This window comes from Narcine bancroftii, chromosome 3, assembly GCF_036971445.1.
Source record: "Narcine bancroftii isolate sNarBan1 chromosome 3, sNarBan1.hap1, whole genome shotgun sequence".
In the NCBI taxonomy this organism is placed as follows: Eukaryota; Metazoa; Chordata; class Chondrichthyes; order Torpediniformes; family Narcinidae; genus Narcine; species Narcine bancroftii.
The window spans coordinates 216,353,862-216,367,787 of NC_091471.1; the positions used below are offsets into that span (position 1 = coordinate 216,353,862).

The following is a 13,926-nucleotide window of genomic DNA, read 5'->3' on the forward strand; positions in this document are numbered from 1 at the left end:
CACCCCCTAACCTCCTTCACTGTAGGAATAAAACTCTGAGATGATAGTTGGCAGGACTATTGCCTTAGTGCCTTTACAGCACCATCGAATCCTACATTGTCTGTAAGGACATTCTTACTGTTTGTACATTCACCCCATCTCTGTGTGGGTTTTCCCTTGTGGCTCCGGTTTCCTCCCACCATTCAAAAATGTCCCGGGGGTGTAGGTTAATTGGGTGGCACAGGCTCGTTGTCTGAAAGGCCCTTTTACTGTGGTGTATGTCTAAATTAAAAATTTTTTTTTTTTTTTTTTTTAAATCCAGCCACTCCTTATTGTTATACCCTCCCAAATCAATAACAATTTCATGAATCTTTCCAGCTTAATGATTTCTTTCCTATCATTGGGTGGCCAAAACTTGCACAATGCTCCTTTTGCTCTCGAAGTTCAATGCTTTGTGCTTTTTGAATGGCTCAATGAAGGCAAGCACACCAGACACATTCTTCACTAGCCTGTCTATCCCATCACCATTTTCATGGAACTTTGGACCTGAATTTTGCACCCTGAATTTCTACAGCACTCCCCAAGGCCCGACCATTCACTGTGTCAGTCCTACACTGGTTTAACCAACCAAAGTGCAACACCTCGCACTTGTCTGAGTTTAATTCCTTATGCCATTTCTTCGCCCACTTTCTCAGTACATTCAGGTCCCATTGACATCTCAGATAATCTTCTTCACTGTCCACTGTTCCCCATTATCCACTCTGTCTGTTACACACTCAAAGAAATCTAACAAATTTGTCAAGCAAAATTTCCCTTTATATAAAATGGTATTGATTCTGATTGTTATAGGCCCACAGAGTTGTCCAGCACAGAAAAAAAGCCTTTCAGCTCATCACATCTATACAACCTATTTGCAAATCCAATCCCATTAGCTTCCATTAGGACCATATTATTTAATGCCTTGTCTATTTAAATGGCTATCTAAATAGTCCCTTAAACATAATACTTGTATCTGATTCCACCACTTCGTTCCAGATATCACTCACTCTCTTCCTAAAAAAACCTATCCCCATGACGCCTTTTGCAACTTCTTCCTCTCACCTTTAACTCTTTATTTTTGATGCCCCTATATGGAAGAAGATTTTATCCACAATATCAGTGCCTCTGTTGCTAAGTCACCCTTCAACTTCCTTCACTTCAGGGAAAACAAGCTCAGCCTAGCTGATCTCTCCCCTTATCCGAGATCCATCCAGCCAACATCCCAGTGCTCTATACTCTCTCCAGTGCCATCACATCCTTCCTGGTGACCAGAACACATACAATACACCAACTGTAGTCTAATCGGTGTTTTGCAAAGTTGGATTATAATGTCTTAATTCTTATATTCTATGGCCCAGCCTATGAGACCACCTGCCTTCTTCACCGCTCTATCATTATGTTTGCCACTTTCAGGGAACTGGCTTTGGATAATTGATTATTGCCGAATGATTTTCTAAATGTCCCATTATTGTCATAATCAATTCGAAATGATAAATGTTAAGCTAAACTGTCTTTCTCTTTCTTATCTTTTATTAAATGGTGGTGTTACATTTGCAGTTTTTCCAGGATCTCTTGAGAATCCAGGGAAATTTGATGCGGTACGAATAAATGCATCTGCAACTCCTGCAGCCATTTCCCTCTGAGACCCAGAGGACGTATCCATCAGTCAAACCAGGTTTTTGTCCAATTCCTTTGTTTAATGTTAGATATTATTTTAACTTCCTGGCTCCCCGTCACTCAATAATCATCCATTTGTTTTGAGATTTAATGTTTTGAACTGTAAAGAAAAATGGCGCAGACTAATTACTTAAAGTCTCGATCGTGTTTCCATTCCCCATGACTAATTGCCTAATTTAAGTCCCCAAGGGACCAATATTTACTTCAGCTAACTACTTCCTTTTTATATATTGTAAAAGCTCTATCTGCTTTTTCAAATTATTATTTTCTAGGTTCTTTGCATACTCTGCATTTTAATTCATAGTCTTGGGTCATCCTTTTGACGGTTCTTAACTCTCTGACCGACCATAAATCTTTGCAGTATTGAAGGTCTTTTCTCTAAATTTGATGCCATTCTTATTTTTCTTGCTCAGCCACAGATGTATAGAGGTTTCTATTTCCCCATCAGTATGTACCTCTGGTGAAACTTATGACAAACCTCCTTCAGTGACTGCCACTGTTGAGCCATTGTCTTACCCCTTAATCTGCTCTGCCATCCCACTCCAGCTGTACCTGCATGCCACACCATGATAATTGCCTTCACAATTCTCACCTCTAAACTGAACATGAAATTGTATTAATGTAAACTTTGGGGGAAAAAAAGCAAAACACAAAATTTTTTTGATGCTGGTGGAAAAGTTGGAAGAACTTGGTCTTAGTGGAATAGCTTCCATCGTCGAGCAAAGACGATGTTCTTGTACATGTTTTGCAGAAAATCACATGATTTGTAGAAAACAGATGGTTGAGCACAATTTGCAAATTGTGAAATCATCCATTCAGTGCATCAAAGGAAGAATATGTTTGCTCAATACACTTTTGATGGCAGGTAGAGCAGGATCAGTAAAACACCAGAAGACGTGTACAAAGTGAAGGAAGGAAAGTTTAGGGAAGAAAACAGAGGTAAGGTTTTTTTGCACAGAGAGTTGTGGGGTCTGGAATTGCTTGCTGGGGATGGTGGTGGAGGCTGAAACATTGAGGGCATTTAAGAGACTCAGACACATGTATGGAAGAAAAATAGAAGGCTGTGGGGAAGGTAGGGTTTAGTACTTTTTTTTAGGAAGGAATATATGGATCAGCACAGCATTGAGGGCTGAAACGCCTGTACTGTGCTGTATTGTTCTATTAGGGGCATTTAAAAGACTCTTAGACAGGCACATGGATGGAAGACAAGTAGAGGGTTTATGGGGTAGGGTGGGATTTAGTATTTTTATTAGGAATATATGGGTCAGTACAACATCGAGGCCAGAGGGCCTGTACTGTGCTGTTCTATGTAATTGGGAAAACTGGTTCTTTATTGAAACAACTTGTCGCTATAACACTGTTTGGGCCTCTTTCTATATTTTTTATTTCTGCAGATTCGATCTGTTTGATGGGAACTTCTGGCAGCCGTCCCTGGCAATGAAGGTGGATCTCCAGAGGTTTGTTGCTACTTCATGTGGAAATGGAACGAAGTTCAGCTCTGCACAAATTGACCAGCAATTAACAGTGTAGTCACCTGCAGAAGCCCATTTGAGAGTTGTGCCAATTGCCTCAATCTGCCAGCCTTGCTGAAGAGAAACAGTAATTGTCTCTGCAATGGTTACATGAGCTTCTGTGACAAACTGACAGACGTTTGTATTCCACTCACTGTCAACTGTTAGAAAGAAAGTAGGAAAAGGTGCCCAAATTAAACCATGAATTTTTTCATGAAGTTTCCTCGACATCTGCGGAGGATGGTGTTCTTGCTGGCAGCCTTTTGCATGGTGAGTGTTATTATATCAGCTTATTACCTTTATTCCGGTTACAAGCAAGAACTAGAACTTTCTAAACCAACGCCGGAACAAGATTGTGGAGAGCCAAAAATTTTGCCCTACAGATCGTTTGAAATGAAGACTGCAAAACCTATTGACACCTCCAGAGCAGACCGTATGGTTCTGGTATTTGTTGAGACTCAATATTCACAGCTGGGACAGGAGATTGTGGCAATTTTGGAGTCCAGCCATTTTAAACACCACACTGAAATTGCTCCTGGCAAAGGAGACATGCCAGCCCTAACAAACAAGGACAAGGGAAGATATGCACTTGTTATATATGAAAATATTCTAAAATATGTGAATTTGGACTCGTGGAATAGAGAACTGCTCGATAAATACTGCATGGAATATAATGTTGGCATTATCGGATTTCATAAAGCAAATGAGAATAGTTTACTGAGCTCACAGTTGAAGGGCTTCCCATTGAACCTGCACACCAACCTTGCTCTGAAGGATTGCTATATCAACCCACGATCTCCTTTGCTGCACATCACCAAAGCAAAAGAAATTGAGAGAGGCCCGCTCCCCGGAGAGGACTGGACTGTGTTTAAGTTCAATCACTCCACTTACCAGCCTGTGTTACTCGCCAAACCGAGAATGACTGAAAATGTTCCTCACCAGGTCACTGACGAGGTTCTCCAAGCTACAGTGGTTCAGGACCTAGGGCTGTTCGATGGCATTCAGCGAATCATCCTTGGGAACAACCTTAATTTTTGGCTGCACAAACTTATTTTCCTGGATGCAATCGCTTTCCTGACAGGAAAGAAGTTGTCTCTCTCCTTGGAACGATATATTCTTGTGGATATTGATGACATATTTGTGGGGAAAGAAGGAACGAGGATGAATGTTAATGACGTAAAGGTAAGGAGAGCATCTCAATGTATGTATTTGTCTGCCCTTGACTTTCTTTCAAATATTATTTGTTTGTATTATGTTTCATAAACCCATTAAAGTGTGTACAAAAGGCTTCTGAAACGTCAATGCAATAGAAACCTTTCAAAAACACAAAAGAAACATCGACATAGAATGATTACCTTTTACCTAGAAAAAATATTCCTCAGTGAACTTGGTTACTCTTGGCAGAAACAACCATTAACTGCCTCTGAAGGATCAATAGCTCGCTGATTATGGCATCAAAAATAGAAGAGATTTTGTTTTTCAATGGTTCTTTTTTTGCCTTTGCTTACTGCGGCACAGAGAAACCTTGGAACTGCGCTGAATACCGGACACACAGCAGCTTTGCACTGACTCATAACGTGGAGTCAATACTGCTGCTTTTAATCATCCTTTGGTTCCTCAAGCAGTGCCGCTGTCAGCTTTAGGGCTAGTAGTTGGATTTCGTGAGCTTGTGTGCAGGGCACAGGGAAGCCTGACACATCCTGCTTGGATTTTGATATCAAGTATGCTGAAGATGAAAACTTACCCTAGTGCATTAATTCAAGTTTTCCATAAAGTGACCTGGATCAATTGTTCATGAGATCATTATTGTTTAATATAGATGCATAGCAATACTATTTTTGTGCCAAGTGATAAAACATTTACATACTGTGTATCAAATACTATAAGACCCATTTTTATGTTGTCCCCTGCGCTTTAAAGCAGCAATTCTCAACAGGTGCTGCACAGCTCCACCTTGGGGGGGGTGGGGGGGGGATACTGCACATTTAAGGGGGGAGGGGAAAGCATGGACTGAAATCATAAAATATTTGTCATATTTTGTGCAGTTGATAGCAGCAAAGTTTGGAAGAAACCAACTAAATTTGACTGCTTCACAGGGAAGGGGGCCGTAAGCTTTCAGAAGAATCCTTAGGGGGCCATAGCTGAAAAGAAAGGTTGAGAATGGTTGCCTGAAAGATTGAAAGAGGTTGGTTAAGGTCTTGAGTTACCCCTGTTCTCCTAGTGTAATTTCCGTTGTGCCTATAAAAATTTTTGTGTCGCAAATAAGCAGAACTCGGTCTATGAACTGAACTTGCTTTATTGATGTGATAGAAAATATTGCGAGAGAGGAGGGGAGCTGCATTACTGATCAGAGAGCATGTCACAGCTGCACTCAGAGGGGGCATATTGGAGGGCTCATCCACTGGGCCAAGATGGGGAGAGCTCAGGAATGAGTAGGGTGCTCACACTATGATGGGGTATACTGTGGGCCTCACAATATTCAGCACAAGGTAGAAGAACATTTTGAGAGGGGCTGTTCAATGTTGGTTATAATGAGGAGGAAGAGCTGAGCTTGTTGAGAGAGGCCCACAATCCCTGCCATAGCTGGATTTCCATCTTTGCCGCACATAAATTGCGTTGTAATAGTCAGTTTCCTGAAGTAGGAGGATTTTAGATGAGAGGACATAGCTTCTCTGCGGGAAGTCCAGGTGTGATCTGCCGAAGGCCATCTCTGCAGCAGACCAGTCTTAAGCACACTCACCCTCAGCAGGTTGCGAATCCTTTGATTCATACGTGACTTCTGGTTGGGGTACTCACAGTATGTGCGTGTGGGCGCACACTCATCCACCTGGGTCTTGATAAATTTGGTTGCACCCATGGCATAGTCATTCAAGTTTGAGAAGGAGTCCTTGAATATGGTCCCATTCTGCAGACGCTCCTCCACCTCCCTCGTCCATACTTTCACTGTCTTCACCGCTGGTGCTATAGACCTCTGTCTTGACTTGTATGCCAGGAGTAGGTCTGTTCTCTTTAGAGCACAGGAGATTGAGAGGGTCTCTTACTGAGGTCTATAAAATCATGAGGGGCTCACATAAATTGCATTGTGATAGTCAGTTTCCTGAAGTAGGAGCATTTTAGATGAGAGGACATAGCTATAAAGTGAGGGGGTAGGATTCAGAAGGGGCAAGAGGTGGCAGTACTTCACACAGAGCGTGGATGGCACATGGAACCAACTGCCAAACAAAATGGAAGAGGGAGATTTGTTAGCTTCCTTTAAGACATATTTGGATAACATGGATGGGAGGGGATTGGAAGGGTAAATGGGAGTAAAGCCAGAGTCACGTTGTTTGGAATGGGCAAGCTTGAGCCATCTGTCTGTTTCTTGGGCTATATGACTCTGAACAGATGTGTGGTTCAATTATGAGAAGGTATAAAAGCAACAAGAATGTCAGGATAGATGATTGTAATTTCTCCCATGCTGACTCCAGAATTCTTGCTGCATACAGATGGGATAGACTTTACTAGGTGCATCCAAGAGAGTTTCTTGAAACAGTTTGTTCATAATCTGACCAGGGAAGGGGTCATACTCGATTTTGTATTAAGAAGTGAGCCTCTCCAGATGATTGGGGTTCCCGTGGGGGAGAATTTTGGTAACAGTGCTCTCAATTCCTGAAATTTTAAGAGAGTTATAGAAAAGGGTAAATACATCAAAGAAAATTGCTAAATTGGTGAGAGGCACATTACAACCTTATTAGGCAGGAACAGGAGAGTAAGTTGGGAACAGCTGGTGTTGGGCAAGTCCACATTGACATGTATGGGTGAGCTAAGGACCAGCAGATCAGAGTTCAGTATCGGGAATGCCTTAAGTGTTTGGAAGCCTTGAATGATTAAAGATAATCTAAATTTAGTATTACGAAAAAGGAAGCATACTTCCACCATCTTCAGAAGCTGGAATTAGACTGGAAGGAGTATAATAAAGCAGGAAATAATTCACACAGGGATCAGGAGGGGCCACAAAATGTCCATGGCAAATCGGATTGAGGAAAATTATGAGGCCTTTAATATATACCGTACATTTAACCAAAAAGAGGTTCACAAAGGAAAGGGTACAACGTCTTGAGAACAAAAGAGAGAATTTATACCTGGGACCAGAAGAAGTGAGTGAGATGCATTGGTTTTCGTCAAGGGGAAGGATATGGAGGCTACTGAGATAATTGTGGGGTTTTCTGAGATTCCAGGGCATGTTGATGGCAAAAAGGAGGAAATGTTGGGTTTCTTGAAGAATATTAAGGAGGATATGTCTCAGAGCCTGATGGGATCTTTGTCAGGTTATTGAGAGAGGCAAGAGAGGAGATTTGAGAGAGATCTTCACATCTTTTCTCACCACAAGTGAGATACCATAAAGCTGGAGAGTAGCCAGTGTTGTTCCTTTATTTAAAGGACAATAAGACCATGATACTCCAATTTTGTTTTGGAAATTTCTACAAGGGTGCTATTATGTATTAATCTAGTTTCTGGTATGTTTGATGGATAGTAATTCTAAATTACAGAAGCATTCCATAATGTCTCATCAATGTCCCAATATATTTTGATGATAGCTATCAAATGGTGCACTTCAAAATCTGTGAACATGACATAAGTTTTGTTCGATTGATGGTTCCACTGTGAAGTGTACTGCGTATGTGATCATTACATCACTTTGAAAAACAGCCTGTTCACTTCTTAGCCATCTGTCATATTCTATTTTCAGTCTTTCAAGAACAATTCAGGTTAAACATGTTCTCCAGTATTAGAAACAAAGAGATGCTTTACAGCACTGGTCTCAACCTTTTTCTTTCCACTCACATCCCACTTTAAGTAATCCCTATACCATAAATGCTCTGTGATTAGTAAGGGATTGCTTAAGGTGGTATGTGAGTGGGAAGGGAAGGTTAAGATCTACTGCTCTAGGTTCAATTGTTACTGAAATATTTTGTTTGAGAAAAATTGTCATTGTCCCATTTCCTTTGGAGTTATGAACCCGTGCACATATAGAATCAATTATGTACGATTAAAACAGTGGTTTTCAAACTTTTTCTTTCCACTCACATACCACCTTAAGCAATCCCTGACTAATCACGGAGCATTTATGGCATAGGGAATACTTAAGGTGGTATGTGAGTGGAAAGAGAAAAGTTGACAACCAGTGCTTTACAATTTCTGATTGGTGTATATCAATCTTATTGGTATACATCAAGTCTTTAGATATCTCTTGGTGAAAGTTGGATCACTATTTTGGTGTTCCAATGACTTTTGGAATGCATGTCCAGACCTGTCAGCTGTGGTTTAGTGATAATGATCTTATTTCAACCAGATTGTGGGCTAATGTCCTACTTTAGAGACTTGAGTACATAATCCAGCTGAGTACTTCAGTGCAGTGCTGCATCTTGGTTGGAGGAGCCATTTTTTGGGGGAGAGGGAATCAAATGCTAAACTCTGGTGCTCAATGGTTCAGCTGTTGGAGCCACTGCCTCACAGGTGAATGACCTGGGTTCACTCCTGTCCTCCTATAGAGCTTGCATGCTTTGGTTTCTTCCGGGTCTTCAGGCTTCCTCCTGCATCCCTGTGATAGTACAGATCTATCACCAATGTACATAGTGTATATAGTTACTGTGCTTACAGCGATTGGCTGAGAGCTAAGCCACGCCTATTGACTGGGCCTTAAAGGGTTGTGTCCCTAGCCAGGTCGGATCATTCCGGACTGGTTGGCCACCTGAGAAGAGCTCCTGTCTTTTGCTAATAAAATTGTAGAGCTCGTCGAAAGAACCAAAGACTTGTTGATCCAAACCAAGGCTTTTATTAGCAAAAGACAGGAGCCCTTCACAGGTAGCCGACCAGTCCGGAATGATCCGACCTGGCTAGGGACACAACCCTTTAAGGCTCAGGCCATAGTTGAAGCGGTGCGTCGTTGGAGACGTTACCTCGCTGGGAGGCGCTTTACACTGTTGAGTGATCAACGCGTGGTTTCCTTCATGTTCAGCAACACCCCGCGTGGTAAGATAAAAAACGACAAAATCGCCAGATGGAGAATCGAACTCTCCACCTTTAACTATGACATCCTGTACCGGCTTGGTAAGCTCAACGACCCGCCTGAAGCGCTCTCCATGGGGACGTGCGCCAGCATACAGATGGACAGACTACAGAAACTCCATGAGGTGCTCTGTCTTCCAGGGGTCACTAGGTTTGCCCACTTTGTCAAGGCGCGCAACCTACCCTACACAGTCGAGGAGATCCGCTCCATGACCCGAGCCTGTTCGGTGTGCGCTGAATGCAAGCCCCACTTCTTCCATCCGGATAACTCCCACGTTATCAAAGCCACCCGCCCCTTCGAGCGTCTTAGCGTAGACTTTAAGGGGCCCCTACCGTCAACCAACCGTAATACCTACATCCTTACGGCCATCGACGAGTACTCCCGCTTCCCGTTCGCTGTGCCCTGCCCAGACACCACTGCCACCTCAGTGATACAGGCCCTTCACAGTATTTTCGCCATTTTCGGATACCCCAATTCCATCCACAGTGACAGGGGGTCCTCATTCATGAGCGCGGAGCTGCAACAGTACCTTCTGGAGTGTGGTATCGCTTCAAGCAGGACCACGAGCTATAACCCACGCGGTAATGGCCAGGTCGAGAGGGAGAATGCCACCATATGGAGAGCGGTTACACTGGCTCTCTGATCTACAGGTCTCCCCACCTCTCACTGGCAGGAAGTTCTCACTAGTGCCTTATACTCCATCCGCTCCCTCCTATGTACTGCGACAAATGCCACCCCCCACGAAAGGATGATTCTTTTCCCGAGGAAATCCGAATCAGGAACCACTCTACTGGCATGGCTCACCGTCCCTGGCCCCATCCTTTTGCGACGCCACGTCCGGCACTCAAAGAATGACCCCTTGGTCGACCGAGTAACTCTACTCCACACGAACCCACATTACGCCTACGTTGAGTTCCCAGACGGGTGGGAGGACACTGTTTCGGTGCGGGACCTAGCTCAGAACATGGTAGACCCAGCAAACCCCCCCAACCCAACCTTCCTCAACTCTTTATTCCCCAGGCCCCGTGCCGCAACAGAAGGATCAACAGCACCCAAATGACCCGGGCCACCCTGCTGACAACACGACTGGGGAATTGAGCGACGGAGCAGTCGCACCCGACGAGCCCGCTGGCGACACCATCCCAGCGACCCCAATCCCGGCACCACGGCGGTCACGCCGGATGGTCAGACCCCCTGACCGCTACAGTCCTTGACTTACCCCTTCCTTTCATTCTCTCCCTCGTTTTTTTTTTGTTTTTTTTTCCAGGGTCAGTTCTCCAAGAAGGGGTGAATGTGATAGTACAGATCTATCACCAATGTACATAGTGTATATAGTTACTGTATCTAGACTGTGCTTACAGCAATTGGCTGAGAGCTAAGCCACGCCTATTGTCTGGGCCTTAAAGGGTTGTGTCCCTAGCCAGGTCGGATCATTCCGGACTGGTCGGCCACCTGTGAAGAGCTCCTGTCTTTTGCTAATAAAAGCCTTGGTTTGGATCATCAAGTCTTTAGTTCTTTCGACGAGCTCTACAATCCCCAACTGCATTCAGTTCTGGTCACTTCATTACAGGAAGAATGGAGATGCTTTGGAGAGGGTACAGAGGAGATTTAGCAGGATGTTGCATGGAATGGAGAACAAATCTTATAAAGCAAGGTTGACAGAGTTAAAAAAAAAATTCACTCTTTTGAACGATGAAGGATGAAGGAATTATAAAAGGATTAGATAGAGTGGGCAATTAGCACCCTTTTCTCGGGGCGACAATAGCAAATATCAGAGGACATCTGTTTAGGCTGAGTGGTGGGAAGTTTAGGAGAGACATACGAGATAGGTGTTATACACAGAGAGTGATAGGTGCATTGATTGCTTTTACCAGGGGTGTTGTTAGAAGCTGATACAATAAGGACATTTTGAAGACTCTGAGACACGCATGTGGATGGAAGAAAAATAGAGGGCTGTGTGCGTGAGTCAAGGAAGGATTGAATTATTGTGGAGAAGATTTACATAGGTGTGGTGATACAACCACAACATTGGCTGCACTCTCACCAGCCTACTGCAGGGGGAAACCACTGTACAGCAGGTAGGCAGGCTGGGAGGCTGGCCCCACCTGGCCGGCTGTCAATCACCGACCTGTATATAGACTCGAGCCGGCCCCTTCCGGATCAGTCGGACACGTGGAGCCATGAAGAAATGACAACTGGTGTGAGCAGCATTTAAGTCAATTAAAGCCTGTAGTGCAGTATTTTCTCATGTTTTGTGTTTGCTTGCTGTGCCACAGCGCATCACAATAGGCCAGCAAACATCACAAGCCCAAGGGCTTATACTATGCTGCAATGTTCTGTGTTCTATTCCAAAAGTGTGGAGGTAAGTATACAAATTGGCTACTGTGGGTAGCCCTTTGTATGTCTGCATGAGTGTTAGAACTGGAGAGAGTGGAGGTGAATATGGCAGAATATTAATGAGATTAACGTAGGATTTGAGGGTGTGAGCAAGCTTCAGTCCCAGAGGAAACCTATGCAGGTCCCAGGGAGAACATACAAACTCTTTACAGACAACACCTGACTCGAACCTAGGTCCCTAGTACTGCACTAACTGTGCCGGGTTAAAAACAAGTTCCCTGACCAAGGTCTGTCTTTAACTCAAATTTGTATTTAAGTTGGAACAAGTGCAAATGGTCCTTATTTAGCTTCAGTTAGTCAAATGTTTATCTTAGTATATAGTGTATATAGTATCTATTTTACCTTTCTATGCACTTAAGAAACACTTCCAAGCACTTAAGAAACACTTCCAAATACACTACAACATCTTAAACATAATGATAGAGTACATTATTGGATGATGTAGGAGATGATGATGGAGAGATGACTACTGTTGGAGAGAATGGAACTGGTGCTGGAGAGTCAGGGTTTGATTCTGCTGCTGGAGGTGGGGGTGGTGGGGGGTGGGGTTTATGACTGGGTTCATTTTCTTAAAGTAGGCATCAAAGGACAGAGTATTTCCTTTTCTCGTCATAAGTGGCCTTAAATCCCCTGGTCGATTTGGTGCAGTACAAATACAGTTCAGGTGTATTAGTATTTTTGCCCTGTCAAACTTGCTGGTGGAATCAGCTGCAAAGAAACTTCTGTTTATTTCTAACTCCCTTTAATGTAACGAGTCACCAAACTGTTGACTCACGAGTCACTTGTAAACCAGACGAAATAAGAGTATACAGTATTGTACACGTGTGATGTACAGATCCATACTTTTCAATTTTGAATCTGTTCCCGTGCTTGCAATATGCAGTACGCTACCCTCTCGCAATGCTGGGGAATGGCAGCATTGCGCGAGAATATTTTACAGCATACCCACCTCGCGATGCTGAATCAACCACGCTCGAACCAGAAGTTGGCGGCATTCTACTACTGGCTGGCTTGTCGGTTCGTAAGTACGAGTTGTTCATAAATCGGATGTTTTTCACCCAGGGTCTGCCTGTAGTTGACAGAGTGCCTAATGCCTATCCTTAATCCACCACCGAAGACAGACAATATTGATTGCGTATGTGAAACCTTACTAAACTCAAATTGGATGTTGGTCTTCCTACATTAAAGCCATAAACACACTTCAAGTGGAGTTAACATGTTGTGAAGTCCTCTGGAATTTATCAAGGTTGTGAAAGCGACTGTATGAATTCAAGCTGATCCTCCTCCATCACCTTTTCATGGCCTTGATTTCCTGCCTACTGGATTTGATTGTGTTTTGCCTGCAATGAATTGCCATGGTGGAATGTCTACTGTTGATGAGAGTGTCAACACTTGAAATATTGAGCCCTGTTTTTGAACTGACTCGTATTTATTTCCTTGCTCCTTGACCACCTTACTCAGTGTTGATTTGGCCACCATTTTGCATGTCCCTGCAAGCCCTCTTGTATTCTTGCTTTGCTTTGTTAATTGACAAGATTCTTAAAGAGCATTTTCTGACCCCACCTTCTAATTCTTTTGGCATCTGTCATCTTTTAAATACTAATGTCATGAATCTGCTTTTGTGCTTCTTTTTCGCCCGTGTTTAGTTCTGAAGATTGTTCTTTTGTTTTGAGTTCCAGCGTTTGTGCTTTTTCTTTTCCAATGATTACTTTGCATGCTTTCTCATGTGCCTTTATTATTTGTTGACCAAATCTACTTAGCCTTCAGAAGGTGTTTCAAGTTTGATTTGAGAGTTATGAAAACCAGATATCTTTAACAATTTTTTGAGGCCCAGCCATCTTGCATTTTTCAGGAATTCCTTATCGAGTAGCTCATGAGTGAGAGAGTTGTCAGCCGCTCGTGTGTCAGCAAGTTCCCAGACCTACACAGGTGGTCAAACGCCTGAAACCAATGTTCAAGATCAAATTCAAGTTTTTTGTCATCTTATTGCACTTATACAACCCGTCGAAACGGCATATCCCCGGACCAGAGTGCATGCACAGACACAGAGTACACCCTTCACATAAGTGGCATATACTGAATATTTTGCAATCCAAAATAAATATTGTGATAGTACAGATTCTATCACCAATGTGTACAAGTACAGATGGTAGTGTAGGATGACTGTGATTGGCTGAGAGTGTAGCCACACCTACTCGCAGGCCTTAAAGGATTGCTCCTAGCCAGACCAGGTCATTCTGGACTGGTCGGCCTACTTGTGATATGCTCCAGTCT

The 13,926-nt window shown here is 43.3% G+C and overlaps 1 protein-coding gene across 9 annotated transcripts in view; it reads left to right on the top strand.

Moving 5' to 3' along the window:
* Positions 1 to 13,926, top strand: part of ndst3 (N-deacetylase/N-sulfotransferase (heparan glucosaminyl) 3) — a 417,173-nt gene that overhangs the window by 43,326 nt on the left and 359,921 nt on the right. For 8 of the 9 annotated variants that reach the window (XM_069926585.1, XM_069926582.1, XM_069926590.1 and 5 more), the window contains exon 2: positions 3,090 to 4,388. In XM_069926585.1, coding sequence (XP_069782686.1) covers positions 3,408 to 4,388 — 981 coding nt within the window. In that variant the 5' untranslated portion in view covers positions 3,090 to 3,407. Of the gene's footprint in view, positions 1 to 1,575; positions 1,694 to 3,089; positions 4,389 to 13,926 lie in introns of all 9 variants that reach the window. The other variant, XM_069926583.1, reaches the window with a different exon arrangement.